This window comes from Scomber scombrus, chromosome 15, assembly GCF_963691925.1.
Source record: "Scomber scombrus chromosome 15, fScoSco1.1, whole genome shotgun sequence".
In the NCBI taxonomy this organism is placed as follows: Eukaryota; Metazoa; Chordata; class Actinopteri; order Scombriformes; family Scombridae; genus Scomber; species Scomber scombrus.
This window is the reverse complement of record NC_084984.1, coordinates 14,201,419-14,226,403: the sequence shown is the minus strand read 5'-3', so window position 1 is coordinate 14,226,403 and position 24,985 is coordinate 14,201,419. Positions and strand designations below refer to the sequence as shown.

At 36.8% G+C, this 24,985-nt stretch overlaps 1 protein-coding gene across 1 annotated transcript in view; it reads right to left on the bottom strand.

Annotated features, from left to right (window-relative positions):
• Positions 1 to 24,985, bottom strand: part of clip1b (CAP-GLY domain containing linker protein 1b) — a 52,964-nt gene that overhangs the window by 17,412 nt on the left and 10,567 nt on the right. The window contains exons 10-15 of the mRNA XM_062434592.1: positions 22,416 to 22,577; positions 22,026 to 22,121; positions 18,658 to 18,715; positions 18,470 to 18,567; positions 11,849 to 11,923; positions 1,822 to 1,928 (exon numbers count right to left, since the gene is read on the bottom strand). Of these exons, the coding sequence (XP_062290576.1) occupies positions 1,822 to 1,928; positions 11,849 to 11,923; positions 18,470 to 18,567; positions 18,658 to 18,715; positions 22,026 to 22,121; positions 22,416 to 22,577 (596 nt within the window). The remainder of the gene's footprint in view (positions 1 to 1,821; positions 1,929 to 11,848; positions 11,924 to 18,469; positions 18,568 to 18,657; positions 18,716 to 22,025; positions 22,122 to 22,415; positions 22,578 to 24,985) is intronic.

Sequence of the window (24,985 nt, the reverse complement as noted above, 5' to 3'; positions counted from 1 at the left end):
TCGATCCACGTTACTGTCAAAGTATCAGACCTGTTTTTCCTGTTTTTTTTTGGCATATTTACTACTTTAAATCACAGCTATTCATCTTGCAAAACAATGCTGATGTTTTAAAGCAGTAGAGTTTTTATTCTACTAGTTTATGCAGTATAAAAAGTATAAAAATAAATGTGTTTAATCTTCAGTGTGTAAGTGCCTCTCTCACATGCCTCTTTAAATTTTAAATATCACAGTCTGCAGCCTTGATGAAGACGAGAAGAATAAAAAACACAAGCAGGAAACACGTGCTGCACATGAAGCCACTTTAAAACTTTTAAGCTCACGTTAATTGTTGCCTGCAAACACACGCCAGCTGAGACTTTTAATCTTAATTCATTCATTGCTGTGAAAGTTAGATTAACATTATGAAGTAGAGCCTAAGGTTTCTTCCGGCACACTGTCACAAAGTGCTTGCTCACACGCGGGAATGTTGGGTCTCTTTAAATTAAATGAAAGCTCTATGTGTAAAGTGCCTTGAGATGACTTTTGTTGTGATTTGGCGCTTTATAAATAAATACTTTTCTAATGAATCTGGATAACTACACAATGATAATAAAATAATGCAGACTTAATGTTTGCTAATTGAGTCTCATCCTGAATGCTGAATCTTTGCAGAATGGAAACCAGCGACAGTACATCAGTAACACTTCATTATAAGTCCCACTATTGAGCATTTATAAGCAGTATTTAAAGATGTCTTATATAAATACGGTTTATAACACAATATAATGTATTGTGTAAACAGTCATGAGTCCATTTTTAAATGTAAATTAATGTGGAGCTGCAGCCATTTGTCAATTAATGAGCAACTATTTTGATTATTGAATAACAGTTTCTGTAATTTTTCAAGCAAAAAGGCCAAATATTATCTATTCTCAGCTTGTTAAATAGGAGGATTTGCTGCTTTTTTTTGTCATATGTGACAGTAAATTAAAACTCTTTAGGACTTTAAAGAATCATCGCAGCCTCTTAGGAGTTGTTAATGGCATTTTTTCACAATTATGATGATGTAAAATAATAGTTTGTTGCAGCCTGAAATCATAAATAATGTGTCAGCAATTATAACTTCTCCTACATAAACATATTGTATATTATTAACAGTTATTTAACCACTAATTATTGATATTATACATTCATTATAGTGTGTTATAAACCATTTATCAAACGTTTATATACTGATTATATATTGTAAACAGTGGGACTTGAGGTAAACTCTTCATTAAATCACTTCATTGAAAACTCTAAAAACTATAACATGCAATAGAAAATGTTCATTAAAGCAGAAATATACATGTTGTAGTTAAGAATCTACAGCTTTTAAACACTGTGGTGTGTAAATATTCACATGAAAGGTTTTTGTTTTTTTCCAAAGTGATTACGGCTGTTGTTCTCCACTCCAGCATCATATCCAAGCATCACTCTCAGTCTCATCCTCCGGCTAATTATGCCCTTTTTACAACAATTCACACCATATTTAGTAACACGGAGCCGGATCCGCCTTAATGACATACTTGACATTTCTGTGTTACACCAATAAAGAAATTTTTTACATGTTTCATATTGTTTAAAGTCAATTAAATCCACCCACATCCTCCCATTTGTGTCGAATTAGGGCTCGATAATACAGGCTTTTAACTCATCAATGCCACCCCCCCCCTCTCCCCCTCGTCTCCCCTCAGGACACACTCACCACAGCAGGCTCATGAACTTAGCTGACTGTGGGTCACCTTCAGACGAGAAACCAGTCAGGAAAAAACACACATTTGTTTTACGACAAACACTCACATTTCCTTGCAGACGACTCCGATGCGCTGGTTCTCTGAGCTGCTGCGCTCCTTCGTCAGACTGAGCTCCTCCTGGTATTTGGAGTTCTGCTGTTTTAAAGCCTCGAGCTGGACGGAGAAACAAAAGAAAGAGGGTCAGAAATAAGAGCTGCGACGATTGACTGGAAATTAACTGGCAATTATTATGATCGAAAATCCAAACAAACTCATTATTAAGGATCTCAAATGTGAAAATCTGCTGTTTGTTCTTGTCTTGACTTAGTAAATTGAATATTTTGGGTTTTAGAGTGATGGCTGGACAAAACAAGACATTTAAAGACTCATTATGGGCTCTAGGAAACTGTAAGAGGCTTTTTTAAAACTGTTTTTTGATGTTATAAAAGGCCAAATGATTCATTGAGAGAATAATCAGCAGACTAATCGATAAAAAAAGTAGTCAGAAAGAATATTTAAACTGTAGTGACGTAGATAAGCAGAGGTGGAAGCTTTCTCATTAAACAGTCTCACGTCAGAGTCTGCAGGCTGTAAACTTTTTTTCTGTTCTACACACAATAAACTAGAGCTGCAACTAATAAATATCATCATTATCAAATAGTCTGCCAATTATGTCCTTAATAAAGCCATTAATCGTTTCATCTACTGAAAACTGGCCATTAAAATACAAAAAAATGCACATCACAGTTTATCTGGACACACAGATATTCTTTAATATTTTGTTATATCTGAAACCCAAAAAGATTCAGAAACCAACAAATACTTCTCCTTTTAGAAGCTTGAACAAGTAAAATTTATCTTAAAACATTACTTAAATGATAAAATAGATCATCAAAAATATCTGTCAATTGAATAATCGATAAAACAACTTATTGTTTCAGCTTTACTGGAAGTTTCAACACAAAGAATGATGGAAAAATGTGAATGAACATCTTAAAAAAGGGTCATTAGGGACCGAGCCGAAAGGCAAGGACCCTATTGAATTTGTATCGTTTTTTATTATTCTATCAACACTTTGCGCCTTAATTTGACCCCCTAAACCTGCTCCAAAACTCACCAAATTCGGAACGCACATCAGGTCTGGTGAAAAATTCGATAAAATGGAAAAACAAACAACGTCGAACTCTCTAGCGCCACCTAGAAACACTAAAACGGCCACTACGCCTGATAGGAATGTCGTAGAAAGATCAAACCAAAACTCAATTTTTTTGTCTTATCAAGACCTACAAATCATGCGCTGACACCCCTGACCTAAATCCAACAGGAAGTGCACAATTTGCCGTTACATGTGGGATCTTCAACGATTTTTCAGGCTTTTCCAAATATATATATTATTCCTGCATGCTTTCAGTTACAGACTCCATTCAAACGTCAAAATGTAGCCACAAGTGTCATCTATAGATGTGTGTAATTTGGTCTGGCTATGTTTTATACTTTTTGATCTGCAGCCCCAAATGTGCACCCTGTTCCTCTCCCATTCAATCCCAAATCTCCATTCTGTCTGCCCATGCTCTGTTCTCATGCGCTCCAGTCCTTAACTACCATGGCAACGACTGTGTGTGTGTGTGTGTGTATGCAGCTGGCTCAGCCAGGTTCATTTGTGGTCTTAATGTGCCATTTATTATTATGTTTCTTCAACCGCCTCTTTGCGCCTTAATTTGACCCCCTAAACCTGCTCCAAAACTCACCAAATGTGGAATGCACATCAGGTCTGGCCATAAGTTCAATAAAATGGAAAAACAAACAACATCGAACTCTCTAGCGCCACCTAGAAACAGTAAAACGGCCACTACGCCTGATAGGAATGTCGTAGAAAGATCAAACCAAAACTCAATTGTTTGTCTTATCAAGACCTACAAATCACACGCTGACACCACTGATCTAAATCCAACAGGAAGTGCACAGTTTGCCTTTAAATGTATGATTTTGGACGATTTTTCAGGCTTTTTCAAAATATATATATTATTCCTTCATACTTTCAGCTATAGACTTCATTCAAACAGCGAAATGTAGCCACAAGTCTCATCTATAGATGTGTGTAATTTGGTCCGGCTATGTTTTACACGTTTTGATCTGCGGACACACATGTGCACCCTGTTCCTCTCCCATTCAATCCCACATCTCCATTCTGTCTGCCAATGCTCTGCAGTCGTTAACTACCATGGCAACGACTGTGTGTGTGTGTGTGTATGCAGTTGGCTGAGCCAGGTTCATTTGTGGTCTTAGTGTGCCACCCAGTGGAGAAAACTTGTCATGATACCTGATAAGGAAGTTTTTTGATGCTAGTTCAAGTTTATTGACTGTATTATTATGATTTTAGATATCTGTGCAGTCTGTCAACTATTTCACTGACATTGCTGGCAAAGTCTAGATCAAACACGAATTACATGAGCATGAACTACAAACATATCTACAGGTTTCACTGGAAATAAGTTCCTCTCCTGTTTGACTCATCACAGTGGCAGTTCATTTCAGTGGCTAAGTCTAAATGTCTACACAGACAGAGAGAGAGAGTGTGTGTAACGTATATCTACTTATTGCAGTGTCCAATAAATGCCCGGGTCTGAATGCATCAAAATGCACCTGACGGAAACCTTTCCGCTTCGCCGCGGCCCGACGTGCGCAAGGGGGCGAGGTCCCGCCCAACGCTGCTCGCAGCTTTAATTTTCTGTTTGTTATTATAATTGTTGTAATGTTGAAAATCTGTTCGACAAAGATTGAAGTGCGTCCGAGTCAAAGTTCCTCTGCTACAGGAGTAATTCTGGGTCACTCGGGGTGAAACTACAGGTAACACTTAAAAACACACACTGCATTGATATCTGTCATGACTCAGCAGACTCAGCAGTTTGAGGTTAAAACAATGTGAAACTAAAAATAAACCCCTCCCTCCCCTGGGGAGAGACATCAGCTCCTCCAGCTTCACCTCAGGCAAACTTTCTGTTCTCATTCACCTGAGATGATTTTTTAAAAAAGAAAAAAAGTGCAGAAATCTCTTTTGAGAGTTCAAACTACTTTTTATAAAAAAAAACACGTGCAGCGCAGTGATATCAGCAGATTTTTAAAATAGCAATAATCAATAATTAATTAGGACAGAGAAGAATGACTTTAAAAATCAATGCTTCTGCTGAAAGTGGCATCAGGTATAAATATAAATAAATAAAAATGTTGCACTTTAAAACATTTTTAAGTGTTATTGTCCTTGTTTCTGCTTCATTTCTGCTGCAGGTGAGTATTAATTTTCACCTCTGAGACACACACAATAACATACAACATACACATGCACAGCAGCTTTTATAATAGCATTAATTATTGGTTAATTAGAATTACTTTAAAAATCAATGCCTTTGTTTAAACTGGCATCACGTTTAAATTAAATAGACTGTTTCTGTTTGCAGTTTAACACATTATTAAGTGCCATTAACTGTGCTTTTGCGCCATTTTTGCGACCTTCAGTGCATGTGAGTCGTGCATGTCAAGATCCATTTTCACCTCTGAGACACACACAATAACATACACGATACACGTGCACAGCAGATTTTATAATAACACAAATTTATAATTAATTAGGACAGACAAGAATGACTTGCTTTTGATTAAAACGGCATTATGTTTAAATTAAGAAGACTGTCTCTATTTGCACTTTAACACATATTTAAGTGTCATTCACTGTGTTTTTGCTACGTTTCTGCTGCATGTGAGTTTCTGACTTTTTAAAAACCATATCAGTACCCATTTACACCTCTGAGACACACACACAAAATAACACACACACACACACACACACACGTGCACATGCATACATTAAAAAATATCCAGCACACGAGTTACTGCATGACTAAAACATGACATCTGACATCAACACAGAGAGAAGCAGCAAATCTTATAAGAGCTAATTAGAGCAAGTGGAGCATGAGAGAAAGCCTCGTTAAGAGAATATAATCAAGTCTTTCTGCCTGCAGATATGTTATAATGTTTTTTATTGTTCTGGCTGCACTACACACAGATGATCCTACCTGGTAGCGAGGAGAGTAGATACTGCTGGAGTAACCCTGATGCAGAGCAGCTATGTCCATACCTACACAGCTGACTGACTGGCTGTCGGATATATCAACAAACCTGCTAAACCAGAGCAGTGTTGTAGCTTGTTTCTTTTTCTGTCTCTGTTGCCAGCTCCTCTCCCTCTATCTATAACATGCACACAGACCCAATACAAGCTGGGCATCAATAAACCATCAGTTCTCTCTCTCTCTCTCTCTCTCTCTCTCGCTCTGATCCCCCGCTGTGCACAAGCAGCGAGAGGGAAATGGAGAGCGTGTCGCCTGAGCAGCTTCCCTCCCTCCCTCTCTCTCTCTCTGCCTCTCTTACACAGTCGGGTTAAAGAAGCAGAGCACTTCTATTATGTAAGTCAGAGTCAGCTCCTCCCTCCTCACTCTCCCAACGCTCCTCTAACAGCCTTTCATTCACAGTGTTTTCACATCAATGACAACTGCTTTTTTAATGTTATACTAATAAAAAAAACAGCTATATATACAGTATAAGTTATATGCTTTTTTATTATTGTTTAATATTTCAATAATATAATAAATCAATTTTTCGCTTGGTGAAAGGTCAGAAATTAGCGGAAAAACTATTTAAATTTTCCAGAAGATAAGTTCATATTCAAACTGTGTCTTCTGGCTGATCGTTAATTCCAAATATAGTTTCTATATATTTTCATTATCAATTGATCTGTCAGTTATTTTATCAATTAATCCATCAGTTGTTTGGTCAATAAAACGTCAGAATATAGTGCAAAATGTTGATCAATGTTGCTCAAAACTCATGATGACGTCCTCGAATGATAAAAATGATACTCAGTTTACAAACGGGAGGCCTCTCCTCTCTCACATACATGTTCAGCAGGTTAGTGGACTTATAAGGTTCATACACCTGGAGAAAATAAGATGTATGCTGGGTGGCTCTGTAGATACATTTTATAAGGCATGGCAGCCGTTTCTGACTTACATGGAAACACTAAAACTGTGAGCTCTCCTGTAACTGAACTCAAATCACAACACAGAGGGCTACGGACAGCCACGATTAACATATGATCTACATAACCATGTATTATAGGTTTTAAATGTGTGTATTTCTATTAATTACTGCTTTATCTGTACTGTTTTGCTTTTGTGTTGTTTGTTTGTTATTCTTTTTGTTTATGTCTTTTTGTTTTGTTTCTGTGCTTAGTTTCCTAGTCATTGGCTTATGATATAATTTTACATTTGCACTATTCATGTATGGCTCAGTGGGAAAGTGGGATGGATGAACAACATGCAATCATCTGTATTGTGGTATTTCATATTGACTGTATTACAAAGCTGTTATGTTGTTGAAAAATGGTAAATAAAAAAAATAAAAAAGATGCTCAGTTTACTGTCAAAAAGGACAAAAACCCCAGGAAAGTATTCACATTTGAAAAGCTGGAGTCAGAATTTTTTTTTTTTTTTGCTTCACTATTACATTCTCTTTAAGGTCAAATTTGACACATTTTTACATTTCATAAAGAGAAGTTAAACACGTCTTTTAACTTCTGACCACTTTTCATAAAGTGATCCAGAATATTATGAATTGGAAATAGTTCAGTGTACTCTACTAGCTTACCGGCCCGTTTCTCTCTCTCTCTCTCTCTCTCTCTCTCTCTCCCTCTCTTCCCTTGCTTCCTATCATCCTGCAAATGTCACTGCATAATAAAAGCATAAAATACCCCAAGGGGGGCACAAGTGGTCATCTCTCTCTCTCTCTCTCCCTCTCCCTCTTTCTATTTCTCTCTCTCTCTCTCTCTCTCTCTCTGTAGTTATAAAAACATTCATTTAAACATTTTACCGACCCTCTTTCTTTGCATGTGCATTTAAAATAAGATGAATATCCATTAACACTTTAAATATTGTCATTATTCTGACTCATAATTAGTCTCACATTCATAAATCCCCCCATTAGTTATTAATAAATGTTTGATTACTCCTTAATGAAGCTGTCAGAGAGCAAATACAGTGAGTTTATCTATGGAAAAAAAGACATTCACAATCATTATTTTATGGTCCATGAGATCATTGGATAGAATATGAAGAATACAACACATTTGCACATACAACAATGTGTATCAGCTGAACAAAAATGAAAATATGATGCCTTTTTTTGGCGTATTCGGGGTCACATTAAGAAAAGTCCACTAAAGAAATGTGTTTTTACAGCTGTCAAATGTAAAATAATAGGTCAAATCTGACCTTGAACATTATGTAAGGGGTTAAATACTGTGAGCTGGAGTTTGTAGATGTGACTCATTCTGCCCCAAACACAAATATTATTATGTATTTATACCAAACGCAGTAGGCTGGAGTCCCAGTTTGCATCAATGAACAAGGTGCACCTCTTGCATTGTTTAATTTACATTTTAAAGGGCAAATGCACAATATTTTAAAGTGTGTTTTAAAACAAAAGTTTTTTTCGTTCCTCCTGTTCATCCTGACAGTGAGAAGATAAGTAAGTGATGGGAGGACAAAATCCACAGTCCTCATTTTGTGCAAATGTATTCACAGTTTATCTGAATTTTAAATGAGGCTTCACTAGTTTCACAAGATAGTCGAATAAAGTGGAGAACTTCCAAAGTGTAAAACTGGAATAAAATTCCCTTTTTTTTAAAGAAATATTCCCTTTGGACAGTTGAGCTGCAGTGAAGGGACAGTCAGTAAAAGACATGTTACTCTCTAAAACACAGTATTCTCTCTTTTTGACTGCTGAAGCTTAACATTAGCATCAGATAGACTTTTAAATACCTTTTTTTGCCTCTTCCTATTCATTTTTTGAACATGGAATAGTTTATTTGAATTATTTATTTGGATTATTTCATTAATTTATTTACTGGATTTTTTCTATAAATGACTGCTGATGATTTTCTTTGTTTGTTTTCTTGCTTATATATTGTAATCTTGTTGCTTAAGAGGCGGCTGCAGGCTCCTCTAGTGTCCTCGGTTAAGTAAAATACTTAACCCCAGATTGCTCCCGATAGGTGAGCCAACGGTGTGTGAATGTGCCTGCTAATGTTAGACTTCCTCCTGATGAACAGGTTGGCACCCTGTATGGTTTGTGCGTGTGTGTGAATGGGTGAATGAGACATGTAGTGTAAAAGCGCTTTGAGTGGTCAAAAAGACTAGAAAAGTGCTTTATAAGTACAGTCCTTTAACCACCAACTTGCATATATTATTTTCTTTCTTTTAACCTTTTCATGCATAGTGGTCTCTACAATGGGCAGCGACTCAAAATATGTTTTGTTATGTATATGCATGATGATGGATTTTAATGGTATAGCTGCACTTCAGTCACCACAGTGGACACTAGTACATCATCTCATACACTACCACTTCATCTACAGTAAGATTTATGTTATTATAATGTAATGTAATGTAATTTGATGGGAAAAAAAGAAGTTCAACTGAGAAGTTCAAAGAGAAATAAAAACAGTCCTGACTGAGGTTATAATAATTCAACCATGAAAGGGTTAAAATGTTTGAAATAAAAATTAAACTAAAACAAAACCTCCATCACTTCCATTGTAAGTGCATTATGAAGGGATCTTCTAATGGTCAATATGAACAGGAGGAATGATTACAGCAAGAAAAACAGGTTTTAATGTTCATTTGGTCTCCTACTTGTTGTTTTAAGACTTGAAAACTGTAAACCTGCCCTTTAAGCCTACTTTGACCTAGACCAGGCCAGTCTGTAGGGAGTTGTTTCTATGGTAACTATGATCAAACTTATCGAAGTCTGAATTATGTACAGTATATGCATAACATGTTTGTGTTCCCTCGGACAGTGTTTCTTTCTGTTGAGCTGTGGTGGAAGTATAGTAACAAAAAGAGGGACTTTGGCACTAAAAGCACTGTAACGTTGAAACATAGAAAATGAAGATTTGACTCATTTGGACGACTGAAGCTTCATATTGTCATAACTGTGTGCACCTGTCATGAGTCCCTGAAATCATGCACATTAAAAAGCTTTCTGGAATAACAGAAAGCACGTTTTATGCTCTGTCTGTATCTCCCGCGTTAATCTCCTTCTCCTCCTCTTTCTCTCTCTTTCTATCTCTCTCTCCGTCATGAGGCTGACCATCTGGAGCAGGCAGGAAATCAGAGTGATGTCACAGAGAGGATGAAAGTAAAGCGAGTGAGCGGGAGGGGAACCAGAGAGCTGCAGCCGGACGGCGAATAGAGGAACGGCACGGGAGCACGAGGAGTATGAAACAATAAAATATCCAGTTACAGATGGTGGCGAGAGACGGGGAAGATCAGAGAGAGAGAGAGAGAGAGATGGCTCGCAGTATTTCACGGCTGGCTGATTTTTAATGCTATGACAGCAGGGACTTGCACCGTCACAGGCAGTCAGCGTGGGAATCCTGATATGAATATGCAATATAAAAACCCTGCAGGCAACAAATGCTATAAACGTCTGTGCGAGCATGTGCAAGTCCCACACACACACAGTCACACACACACAGACACACAGACACACACACACACACACACACACACACACACACACACACACACACACACACACATAGACACACACAGACACACACTTACAAGCATGCATGTGTACACAAAGCTTTGGATTAGCTGCGATAAAAGCAAAACTCTTCATTTAAAGAGCTTGGAGTGACTGACTCTGACATGCAATCAACTGCTGCTGCTTTTAACCATATTATTATATTCCTCAATCTCTCTCAGTCCATAACATTTCACTGTTTGACTTATTTATTTCTTAACTTATTATATATCTTATAGTGTGTAAATGTTTCTCTCGGAACTATGTGCAACAGGCCTTAAAATTAGTTTCTTAACCGCCTCTATAGCTTGTTTAAAGGCCTTATTTCAGATCTTGTTTTAATTGATTGCAAATGTGTTTTAACTCCACTTTAATCGTATCTATTTTCTTTTATTTACCTTCCTAATATTGTTTTGTGTTGTTGTTGTTGTTTCTCGACATCATTGTAAATGAGAATTCCTCTTCAGTGGTCTTTTGAGGTAAAATAAACATGTTCTTTATTTTATTCTATTTAATAGTTGTATTTTTATGATTACCAGGACCTGAGTACTGTATTTTGTTCTCTTGTATGTATCTACATGGCTGGAATGACAATAAGGATCCTTAGAAAACCAAAAACTACACGTGCAAAAGAGCCACGACTGGATTAAATATTGTGTTTATCTACAACTTGTTACCATCAAGATATAACTGCTACAGGTTACATTAAAATCCTGTCATAATAATAACATTATCCACTTATCGTACAATAACGTAATTATCAACATCATCATGTCTATATATGGACTTATCCTAGCAGCTAAGAGACTATTCATGTCACATTGGCTAAGTGAGTAGTGTCCTCCATTCCTTACTGTGTTCGTCCTGAGTGGAGACTGCAGAAGAATTAAAGGTAAATAATTCTGTCCCCAACCATAATGGCAGTCTGTGTTTTTACAGAAGAGTAGCGCCCACTCTCCAATCCCCCTTACATTATTATACTATTATATTATCATTATATCAGTGGTCTTCAAATGACAATAATATTCTGAGACAGTTTTTGTGACAGGTCTAACATTCTGTAATAATGTCTCTCAGCCAGTAAGATTTTGTTTATTTATTGACTTATTATGTCTTATTATATAGATGTTAATTATTTGATTCCATGTTTTTATTTTTTAGTACTGGATTTCGTTTTCTTCCGTGTATCTAAATGGCTGGAATGACAATAAACATCCTTGAAACTTGAATCTTGAACCTTGAAAACCGAAAAAATACACCAGCAGAAGTGCCACGACTGGATTAAACTAAATTAAAACTTACTTTTTAAGTTGCTACCTGCTAATATTTGGACTGTGAGCTATTCATTTAGCTTGTGAGTTTGCAGCTTACATTAAAAGCAAGAAGACCAAGTAATAAACTGTAGCTTAATGTATGTATTTTCTGTTGTAGACAGACCATAACTTCCTGCTCACCTTTGTCTCCAGTGCTTTATTCACATTGGTCAGCTGCTCAAGCGACAGCGCCGTCCTCTCCGACTCTTCAGTTTTCTGTAAAAACATCAACAGAACAAACACATTAATAACTTTTAACTTCATGTTGTATGCTATTTATAAATACTGTAGTACTGTAATATGATTAATTGCAGCTTTTTCCCTCCTGAGAACCAAAAACAGCTGTTCCGTTATCTTGAGAAAGAATCTCGACAAAACACGCTGTCCAAATTATTCATTTTCAGCTTTAAATAATTTTTTATTGTCATGAAATTGTTATTTATGGATCACAGGAAAAACCAAACATTCAACGCTGATATCATGAAGTACTTTTCTAAAACAAAGCATGATATATTATTCATGTGTTCCTCTCTGGTTTTGAGTGTTTTGTGTGTTTTGATATGATAAATTGTCTCGTATCTGCAGGCTTTTTTGTTCTTTTACTGTCACAGATAAAAACCCCGCTCTGGAGTTTCATCATATTTCAGTGTGTTGTCTAACTGCAGCAATACGCCGGTTTATTGTGAGTAGGTCACGAGCATTTAGGTCAACATTGTCACAAAAAACCCTAAAAACAAACCCACAGTGTTTGTTTATGCCGTGAATTAGTGGACGTACTTAACATTAACATCCAGCCTGAAAACAACTTCATTAGCAGCTGTTATATTATCATGTTATTTGTATTCAGCCTGTTTACCGTTTACTGTTGTCCTCGAGTCAAGGAAGGAAGGATGGGAGGGAGGAAGGAAGGATGGAAGGGAGGAAGAAGGAAGGAAAGGAGGGAGGAAGGAAGGAAGGAAGGAAGGGAAGAAGGAAGAAGGAAGGAAAGGAGGGAGGAAGGAAGGAAGGAGGGAAGGAAGGGAGGAAAGAAAAGAAGGAAGGGAGGAAGGAAAGGAAGGAAGGACGGAGGAAAGGAGGAAGGAAGGAGGTAGGGAGGAAAGAAGGAAGGAGGGAGAAAGGAAGGGAGGAAGGTAGGGGGAGGAAAGAAAGAGAGAAAGAGGGAGGGAGGAAGGGAGGATGGAAATGAAGGGAGGAAAGAGAGAGGAAGGTAAGAGGGAAGGAAGGAAGGGAGGAAAAGGAGAGGAAGGACAGACGGAAGGAAGGAAGGGAGGAAAGAAGGAACAGTCAAAACAGACGGGGTTAAATGCTCTGCTGTTAAAATCCTGAATATGATGTGACTGCAGTCAGATTGCATTGCTTCTCCTTCTGCAGTCTTACTTTATTGATCTTTAAGCCTAAATTGTACATTTAAAGTTATATTTATTTTACTCTCCTCATGACAGGAAGTTGTATGGGTTTGAATCCACTGACTGGCAGAATGGATGGATGAGTGGGGGGTTAATGTGGTTAATGTTTGGACAGTGAGCTGAAGTCTTAGGGGATGAACTGAGGATAAACCAGCTGGGAACCACTGATCTACTAAGACCGGTCTTATCCAGTTGTCAGTTCTAGTTTAGCTGCAAATAAACACGACATTTGGCTCCTGAATCATCTTTTAACAGCCAATTCTATAAAATGTCATTATTATTTCAATGTAAAAGCTGTAAAAATGTATGTAGCAGTCATTTAAAATCTGCATTATCTGACTTTTTTGGCCACTTGGGGGCAGCAGAAACAAGACATATCATCACCTTTTAAGTTGATATGTTGAAACAATCATTCATTTCCACATCCAGCAGTTACAGATCAACATTATGATTCATGTGGAATCGTGTTTCTGTCCATCTGCTGAATGTAAGTCCAATTTTCACTCTTTTTTAGCTCTGTTTTTTAACTCTCTACCAACTCCTGAGGGAAATATCTGGCTCTTTAGCTGCTAAATGCTCCACTATGTTCACCAGCTAATCTACAACTAACTTTGTCTGTATGCTTTTTCTCTGAAAATGACGCTATGAAAGCGCTGAGAGTTAAATGAAACAGTAAAGTTGCAGCCGGACAGCTAAAAAATGAGCTGAAACTCACTATAACTGCAGAATCAAGTCAAAAGTCTGCAGATTTCTCACTAAGAGCAACTTATTTTACATTCTACATAAGTATTTCACCCATGATTAATATAAAACTATTGATTAGAGCAGCCTTAATCAGATATTTAATGTGAATACTGTAAGACCCAAACCAGAAAGGAAAGCAGTGGCACTAAAACAAGAAACAGTATTCCATAAATAGACCACAAAGATATAAGAGGTCATTAAGAAAAGCAGCTCTTTACTGACTCATCCTCATGACTCTTCAGCTGTTTCATTTTTGCATCCATTTATAATGAGTTCAATGAAGCGAGAGTGAAAGTATGAGAGCGCTGGCTTTAGGGGGAAAAGAGGACAAAACGCTCGCTTATAACTGCAAACTGTTCAATTCCCCTCAAAGTCTTTTCTTTTTTTCCCCAGAAATGTAAAAGCAGTTAAAAAGAGTGGACTCTGTGCTTTCACTGCTGTTGAAGTCCTCTCTCTCTCTGTTCTTGTTTACCGCTCCATTTAGACGTCTGACATGTGCTAAAGCAGTCGGCTGGAAATATAAAAGCATAAATACTAAATGAGCAGAACCGCAGCGTTCGTGTAGCTTCAAAAAACACCCTTAAATATGTGTAACGGCACACACACACAAGGGACACACACATAAGAGTTAACATGCAAGGTAAAGGTATTAATTATTATGCATGACCAATTGTTTTGATTATGTAGGATACAGTTTATAGATTGGCTTGCAAAAAAGAAAAACTTCAAAAGCTCGACACTATCAACCGTTTTGTAGAAGTCACTTTGTGTCATGATATCAGGTCAAAAACTAAAATCTATTTAACCCATTTAACTTTTTAGGTCAATCTTTACCACTTGTATGATGTATGTAATGCACAGAGAGACCATCAGATTGTGTTATGGTTGCTATAGATACAGGTTGTTCTATGGTTGCTATATATACAGGTTGTGCTTTAGTGTATAAAGGAAGAATAACACAAATCACTGCTGACATCAGATATCCTGCTGGAGACAATTTTTGAAGTCGAGTTTCATTTTTTTAATCTTGTACACGAACAGAATGAGTCTCTAACATGTTTTTTTTTTTTTTAAGTTTTGAACAAATGAGGTATGTAGAGGTCTGTAAAACATTAAATGTAGGGTCAATGAGGGGGGAAGAAATCCATATTTTATGTTGTCATGGCCTCAAAGAGGCAGGAAAAGCACATTTTAAAATAGCATTTTCTTGGGGTGACCTACAAAGGGTTAAAAACACACTAGTTCCTGTACTCTGGTTAAATTAGTCTATCTGTATACTCGTAACTCATAATAACATATGTTGGTTTATTGTTTTGTAACTATTTTTTAAACATCCTACATGTTATTACACAGTTAACATAAAGAGGACAACGATAATATGATCTTTAATGTGCTATATTATACTTGTAGTCGTTTTTGGTTTTTTTTTGGGCAAATAATACAATATCTTTATCAGCAGTATTTAAAAGTACCTACAGCTTCTATTCATTGCAAACAAAATAAAGTCGGACAGATAAATCAGGCCGGCTGACGTTTCTCCTCTCGGTGCAGCTCATCAGCTCATTGTAGATATTTCGGATATTATATAGATTATTGCAGTTTTATGTTTGTAATGTTTCACTTTTTAACAACACTAACACATCTTGTTAACAGATTTTTATTTATACCATTTAACTCACCGCTGGCCCTTTCTGCTGTAGCAGTTCTGAGCCAATCACCACCTGATTTTACACACTTCTATTTAATGCTTAATAACTCCTCATATAAACCTCACAGAACCATGGTTAATGGCTTATAATAAAGAGGGCACTTAAATTGTTAAATATATAAGCTTAAATTACTGAATTTATAACTCTCCGCAAAATTACAGACATTTAATTCACTCTTTTCTTTTTTAAAAAAAACGCACTTACATTTTTATGTTTTTTACAATGAACCTAGTAAAATAATAAACTTCTACTTGAACTATAAAACCTTAAATTCTCATCTTAATATTTCCTGATTCCCACACTTCTCATCCACAAATGTGCCAAACTTCAGGTTGATATGTAAAAGTATTAAAGTTTTACGAGGTAATTATTAAGCAGTATACCCAGGCGTACTGTTTCCTGTCATTTCACTACTATAAACTATCTAATTACCCATGAAATGTCATGAAGATCGACTATTTCAAAACTGTTAAGCTTGAATGAAAATAAAGAAGACGAGCTCTCTCTGAATAGATGTATTAAACCCCGGCGGGAGCGAGCAATGTGTGCATGTGTGTGTTAGTAATGTTTTAACAACATCACATCAGCCTGAAGGCACAGCTGCACTGGGAGAGCTTCTGTAAGTATGAATGAAAGCACGCTGGAGAAAAAAAAAGAAGGGAAGATTAAAAATAAAGGCAGGTTTATAAAAGGAAAGGCGACTTAAAGGGCAAATCATTTAGTTGTGACATTTAAAACATTTTAGATAACTATATTTTTCCCCCCATTTCCTTTTCCAGTATACCACTAATCATTTTGTTGGAAAGTGTTGACAGCCAGAAGCAGACTTGAGCTATCTAAGTGGGAATCAGCAAATGCCAACACGCCGATTTATCATCCACATCTGGTGTTATTAGACTGTTAGCTGCAAACCGAGGCACAAGAATGAGAAACATCAGCTCTATGGCTTTATTATAGTGGGAGGACAACAGTAAATTACAGTAAAAGTACTGCAGTATTATGAGTGATGTAGTATGCAGTATTACAGTAAAAGTACTGCAGTATTATGAGTGATGTAGTATGCAGTATTACAGTAAAAGTACTGCAGTATTATGAGTGATGTAGTATGCAGTATTATAGTAAAATTTATAAATTTATAAATGGAATTTATAAATCATCACATTTAAAATGCAGAAAAAATGTAATATTGTCAAATCAAATCGATATCTTACAAAGTTACAGTCTTTTTAGTACCAAATCCCCTCTTTTAGCTGCTGTACTTCCACCTCAGCTCAACAGAGAAACTTAAAGTCTGTAACTCTTCTTGTTTTTTCATCAGTTACACTGAAAAACACACTAGAAAATTATATTTTAATATCCAGTATGAACAGAAGGAATGATTACAGCAAGGAAAACCTCTATTATTGTTCATATGAGTGAACTTATCTGGAGCTTCGGCACTAACGAGTAATTGCCACAAATACTGCAGCACTTTACAAAACTTTATCCGACTCTAGCGGGGCGAAGAAAATAACTTGAGTCTATTTCTGTTTCATTTCTGAAGCTCCGACAGAGACGATGGAGCAACAAAGACGCTCCGCTACACTGCTGGAGACACAACAGTAATAAAATACACAGCTGACTACTTTTATCTTCTCACTCCATAAAACAAACACCAACATCTGTTTTTTACAAAGAAACATTTAAACTGTTTAATTAGTCAGTAAATGACACTTTGATTTTATTAATCTCATGCTGGGAAAAGACGGTAAGATGCTTCCAAATGAGAGCAGTTCACTTTTTTAAAATTTAAAACAAGAAGCTGCGTACGCTCACACACTTTTCTCTGCTTTCTTTTCAGCTGGTCAAATATTGACCATCATTAAGGTTATTTAAGCTTAATATAATGACCAGCTTTTTATACACTCAGTCAAAAAATAGGTTTTCATCAAGAATTGAATCATGGCATCAAGAATAGGACATTAGATCCCATCCCTACTACATTATTATTATTATTTATTCTATTTTCTCCCCCTTTTCATTTGTCAATATTTCAAAGGGAGATGAAGAAAACAAGGACATATTATTAACTTTATTTATATGTGTGTATTTGAGTTTAATGACTGAAATAAACTAAACTAAACTATCAAATAAATTGGATTATCAGGGTTATGAAAGTTACTTTGGAAATGTAATAGGTTACAGATTACTAGTTACTCTATTTAAAATGTAATATGTAATGTAACTTTTACAATGACTTCATCAAAGTAATGTAACTTATTACATTTGATGACTTTTCTAATGTTCTAACCAATGTTTTCAGCTGTTAGGGTAAATGTTCCCATTAAGCACCAAAATCTAAGTCCAGCTGTTTTTCATGGATACTGACATGATTTATAAGGGAGATCATTTCTTATAAAGCAACATTTATCTCTCATTTGAAAATGTATTCATTAGTTCATGTAGATTTTGGAATATAAAATAAAGATATTTGATGAATAAAGTGGGTTTAATTGGTACTGTGACTCCATTTAAGCCCATGTGTGCTCCAAATAAGCCCACGTCATGATTTATTTACAAAATATATAAAAACATATTGATTTCAAAGAATTAAAAACAGCAACATATGTATTCAGTAACATGTCAAATATTAAAAAATGAGGAAAAAACCCTCCTGAGTAAAATCTTAAAGGTCTGACTTCAGATGTAACCTCCCCTGTAACTATAACGGATTACATTAAAATTTATTTTCTAATTAAATTACACTGTTACATGTAACTAGTTACTCCTCAACACTGTGGATTAAAAAGTATGAAGTTGCATGAATTGGAAATACTCAAGTAAAGTATAAGCACCTCAAAATTGCACTTAAGCTCAGTATTTAAGTGATTATACTCAGTTACTGTCTGCATATGTGATCCTACCTGTGTTAACTGTGCTTTCAGCTCTGTCTCTCTCCTCTGACTCTCCTCTTTCAGGGTTTGATGCTCTTTCTTCGACTGCTCCACGCCCTGATCCAGTTCTGAGAGGGAAAAAAAAACATCAATTATAACTCTCATCCCTAACACAGAGAAGCAGAGACTAAGAGCTGACATGCATCTGTTATGTTTACCTTGCTGGGTCTTCATCGTCTTCCTGTTCTCCTCCTCGGCCTCCTCGAGCTTTTGTCTCTGAAATAAAAGGAGAAAAAACGTCGGCTTGACTCGGAGCTAATCACTCGAATAGTAACATTCTTTTACTTTGAGCTAACCAGGCAGAGTAATGACTAGCTCCAGAAAATATGTGAGATTTTTTGGGGATAAAATACCTCTCTTAATGAGGCTACTTACACAATGCCCACGAGCTAAAACACCTCACATTTACAAAAAAAAGAAGAAAAAAACTCCCAAAATCTACAGTTACAGTTTAAGCAAAAGTGCACCTTATTCTGTAAATGTGGATTTAACAAGGTGTGAATTTAATGTTATCAAATATATAGATATTGAATGTGCGACTTGTTCCACCTTGTTAAGCAAAAGCTTTCAATTAATTCAAATCATCTTTTAATGCACAAGGATGTAAAATCAGTCTAATTAACCAAGAAATGCTGTGAATGAGCCAATTTTTGTGTTTCTTATTTTCATCCTCACATTCACAGTGTGGGAGAGAGAACAAAAAAAATCCCACAATAATTATTATACACCAACAGTCTCATTAAATTCAAGATTTGTACAGACCGCCTGCTTAACCCTCCTGTTGTCCTCGAGTCAAGGAAGGAAGGGAGGAAGAAGGAAGGAAGGAAGGGAAGGAAGGAAGGAAGGAAGGAAGGAAAGGAGGGAGGAAGGAAGGCAGGAAAGGAAAGAAGGAAGGGAGGAATGAAAGGAAGGAAGGACGGTAGTAGGGAGGGAGGAAAGAAGGAAGGATGTAGGGAGGAAAGGAAAGAAGGAAGGACGGAGGAAAGAAAGAAGGAGGAAGGAAGGAAAGAAGGAAAGAGGAAAGAAGGAATGGAGGAAGGTAGGGGGGAGGAAAGAAAGAGAAAAGGAGGGAGGGAGGAAGGGAGGAAGGAAGGAAAGGAAGGAAGGAAGGAAGGAAGGAAGGAAGGAGGGAAGGAAAGAAGGAGGGAAGGAGGAAGGAAGGACAGAAGGAAGGAAGAAAGGGGGATGGAGGAAGGAAAGAGAGAGGAAGGAAAGAAGGAGAGAAGAAGAGAGGGAGGAAGGAAGGAAGGAAGGAAGGAAGGAAGGAAGGAAGGAAGGAAGGAAGGAAGGGAGGAAGGGAGGAAAGAAGGAACAGTCAAAACAGACGGGGTCAATTTGACCCTGGAGGACGACACGAAGGTTAAAGAAACCAACCAAAAGCTTCATATTAAGGAATCTTGTCATGAAAATTGGCTTTTTTTTAAACAGTAATTTGTGTCTTTAATTCAAAACTTTACAGACGTAGAAACAGGAACTGATTCAGACTTGTTTGAAATGTTACAGAAACATTACGATGTCTGATTTTTTTTATTAAAGTGACTATGTGCTGAATTACACACGAGATCAATTTTGCAAATCTGTCATCATGTTATTCATATCAAGGAATTTCATCATTAAAATTGGGGGTTTTTTACCTTAATTTGTGTCTTTATTTCACAGCTTGACAGACGTAGCGACAATATTTGTACAATTTGTAAATCTGTCATCATGTTTGCATAATAAGGTGCATGTGTGCATGGTCAAATCTACCATTACAGGCAATTTGGGCCCTTAAGCAGAAAGAAGCCCTCAATGATTAGAGGAAAGAAATAAGTGCACTTCTTTTTTTTTTACGGCTCCACAGAAAAACGACAAAAGGCTCAACCCGTTCTCTTGATGTTGATGATTATGATCGTTGTCCAAAATAGCATCTCCACCCCACCTTTCCCAGGACAGCTTTTTCTAAGTTTTTAAATAGCTTCACCAGATTATATTATAAATTCCACCAGTCTAAGATCATTTAAGAAATTAACCAAACTCTCATAACCGCTCTCACTATCATATTCCATGCATCAGTAAATTGTCACCTTTCTTCTTATACTTGTAACACCTCAGTTTTTTATGTTTTTGTGGGGCTTTTGTGTGTATTTCTTTACTCTTTAAGTTTTATTGTTGTATGTCTCACTATAGACGGGCCAACAACAAGCCCTGATAGGTTTTAATGGCTCTTTCTCCATATTTCTTTTCTGTTCATTATTGTTCTCTTTTCCTAATCTTGAAAAATAAAAATATGGAGTTACAAGGTTTCCACCTGACAGCACCTTTGTACAATCAGGGAAAAATAAAAGTTGTTTCCAAGAAAGTTAAGTCTCATGATTGACTGTTTTATTTGTTAATTTGACGGCCGGGTGAGTAATGTTTGGTTTACAGTCTACAATGCACTGTAGGTTAGGATGTATCAATGAATTTATGGGGGAAAATGATCAATGAGCAGAAGATGGAGAGCGCCATTTATGGAGATCAAAAGACAAAAAATAAATAAAAAACTAAAAGAGAAGGAAGAGAAGAAGTGGCTGCAAAAAATTGTGCCACAAATAAGTAGCTTTCTCAAAAAGGCTTAAAATGAAGAGGAGGACTTTTGAAAAGGGTTTCACACATTGACTGTATATAAATAAACAATCTGACACCTCCCTAAAAGTGAAGCTAAACGTCTCCATCGCCCCCTGGTGGCTGGCTGCAGTATAGCTCATAAGTCCCGCCCCCCCTCCATGTTACCAGATGGGACATGAACCCAAAATTAAAAAAAATCAAAGTTCACCTCAAATAAAAAATTTTCCAAAGATGATTTCTGTCATTTTAAATTGTTCTTATCATGCTGATGTTTGTCCATGTTCTCATTTTGAGTTTGTTTGTAATTAGTTATCTGCTGATATAAAAAGGGGGTGTGATGTCACCAGGTGAATATTTTAGTTGTAAATAAATTTGGGATAGTTATAAATTTTACATGAGTTAATAGAGGAGTAGTGAGAAAGGGGAGTAGGGATTTATAAGTATATACTTCTTCTTCTTCCTACTCCTTTTCAAACACTGTTATTCTTGATGTGTTTTTCTACTTTGTTTGGTTTATTTCTCATGTTCAAAATAAATAAAGAAATAAATAATGATTGACAACTGTGAAAACCGATCTCAAACCTCCTTTAGGCGGCGCCACTCGACTGCTCGGACTCTGGCTCCAAATGAGATCACATAAGCAAGATGGCGGCTCCCAAAAAAGGAGATATTTTGGCTTCACTTTCGCATAGCGGCAGGAAGTTAAGACACATTGTCCATATTAATAAACAGTCAATGGTTTTACATGACAGAAACTAATACTTAAAAGCCCCGAAATCCTGAATTTTAGCATGTAGATGAAGCCAAAAAAGTTGCAGCCTCCATGTCTGAAAGTTGGCAACGTCGCCCCCTTTCTGAATGTCATAAAACTGCATGTCTCAGCTTTATTTATTTCTAATTATATTACCCCCTTCACTAACTTTCTTCCATTACTTACCAGGCTGGTTAGCTGCTGCTCCAGCGAGCTCTTATCTTCCTGCACAGACTGAAACTCCTTCTGTTTGCTCTCCAGGTCGACGCTCAGCTCGCTGACCTGCAGCGGACACACAGTATAGATAGAGCATATGGTATGCAACAGGAAACGGTACGGTACATCTGAGTAGAGCCATGAATTATTTATTATCACGACAGCTTAAACAAACCACACTAAACAAGAACATATGCCTATTTACATTAGTGGTTATAAATAGAAAGTACAGTCAGTTCTTTCAGTTTCACCATCATGCCATAAATGATATGATAATAATGGAAGTATTGTGTAGTTGTGTGGTTAAAGGAAAACAAAACACCACCTCTGGGAGTTTTTCTGACGCTTTTACTAACCAACCTTTTTCTCCTGAGACTGAACCTGAGCCTTGAGGTTGCTCATCTGTTGCTGGGACAGAGACACGGCATCCTCTTTCTGCTGGGACGCTCGGAGCCTGAGCTGCAGGTCCGCCACTTCCCTCTCCAGCTCCATGATCTTGGAGCGCTCAGACACCGTGGCCACCTAAAGCAAACAAACGTTTAAGAAGGAGAAGAAGAGTGAAGGCAAGAGGAGGCAGGTGGAGAAAGAAGTAGACCTGGGTTCATACACTTATTTCACAGTTAATTGGCTTCACTGAGATAAAACTGCAGTAAATCCTAACATCATGGAAGCTTTAGAGTTCAGATTTGATCTAATATGTTGATTTATTTTATGTTGTTAGTTTATACTGAGGAGTCTGTCTTTACTTTATTCTACTCCAATTCATATAAAATTGTTGAGACTATTAAAAACACATCAGTGAGTCACACCGCTGCACTGTACAACTTCCTCCTTCATCACCATAAACAAACATAATGTAGTTTATTTTGTGACTCAATCCCAAACAGCTGCCAGAAATACTCACAAGAGCAGCAAATGTGGATTCATTCGCCGCTGAAAATAGTCCCAAACAAACCTAACTCTAGGGCGACTTTTGCTAAAACCTACGAGTAGTTTAAGGTAATTACTGAAAATCATACGTTTGTGACACGTTTATTAAAGATTTACGTCTTCAGTAGGAACCAATGAGAGCTAAAAGACGGATCAGTCATTTATATCATATTTAATATGCATGAGACTTAAATGTCCACTGAAGACAAAATAATAATTAAAAACAAACATAAGGTGTCATATTTCCATTATGTTATGAACATAGTTTTCACTGTTTAAGCTTCATCATCTTGTCACAGCCTCTTCTTCTTCTGTGGTTTAATGGCACCATGTTTATCTTCATGAACCAACTCATAATATTCACATAATATATACATCATATACATATCTAATAATAATAATAATAATATACTATTTTTTCACTTTAATCTGTACAATAACAATATCATCACTGGTATATTATCACTTAATACCAATGTTACTCTAGTAAATAATGTCACAATCTTATTGTTTTTCGTACTTTCTTATTGCAGCCCTTCTATTTAATGTCCACTTGCTGCTGTAATAATGCACATTTCCCCATTATGGGACTAATGGAGTAATATCTTATCTTATCTTTTAACAGCTGTGGATGGAAATGTGCATTCATTTTAACATTTCTACAGATAATTTAATGAAAATTGGGTAAAGATTTGTGCTACAATGACATATCGTTGTACAATTATGTCTTATTTTGCTCTGTGTGTTACCACTGTTTCTCACTTTGTTGGAAAATCCCAATAAAAATGGTGCAACATTTGTTGGTTTTGGTGTTTTTTTTCATTGGACTTGTTGATCGTAAGAAAAATGAAAAAGCGATGCCAGCCTTGCTGTTTAAGTCCAGCATTAAAACAAAACAAAAAAAAGCACAGGCCTTTCCAAACAATATCTTTTAATTAGCTTTCATGCACACATGCATATTGTTCAGTATGATAGACCTGGGTGATTAGAAAAGCTCAAAAAAAGACCAATGAGTTTGAGTTTTATAGTCAGATTGTGATTGTGCAGCAAAGCCAAGAGGGAAGCGACTCCTGATAGATCTGAGAGTTTGCATAATTCAGTTACATAGGGCTGTGATTCCTTTTAATATGAGCTGTGTATCATTATTAAACCTTGTGTAGGGAGAGGGGGGAAAAGTACATCGCTCAGTCCTGCTATGGGACTGGGACTGCCAAGCATTACCCTAGTGTCCTCTAAATCCCTCTGGAGTTTTTCAGCTTTGGTCTTTTCAAAGAGCAGGCTCTGCTCAAGCTCCTTTATGTGGGCATGCTCCAGTCTGGTCTGCGTCTGTTAGTAAAAGAGAGAGAGCAGGAAAAAGGAGAAGGAGAAACAAACACCAATGCAACACTGACATGCCAGCTTTTGTGCGCCACACACACACACACACACAAAGAAAGAAGACTTTAAAGAGAAGACCAGTGAGTAAGAAAGCACTGATGGGTTCTTTTCTCTCTCCAGTATTTCAATTATAACACAAACAAAAGGAAAATGATTGTTAATTTCTGAGGAATCTCGAGAGTTTATCACTTAAATCATCTTATTCTGACTCTCAAGATTCCTCAGATTCCTTCATGTGGTGGCAAGATATCGCAAACAACAACACCGCACATCGGCATGTGTTTGCTTGTATTTCCAGCATTTTGAAGCAGCGATTAAATCAGAAGAAGATGCAGACGACACGACGACGGGTAAGTGAGCAAGATTTTAAAAAAGCATGTAAGAAAAATAAATAGAGACTGAAAGAAAGCGAGGCAGACGTTAAGAGCTTTTAAGGTTGGGGGCACGTGGATGAAAAGATGAGGAGAGGATGGCGATGGTGAAGAAGTGAGCGCTGCAGAAAGGGGAGCGCAGAAAAATCTGAGAGGAAGGGTAACTGAATTAAGCATCAATGAATAAATAAAGGAGCAGGACGACAGACGTGTCTGAACAAGAAAGTAAATGAATGATTCAGAGTGCAGGAA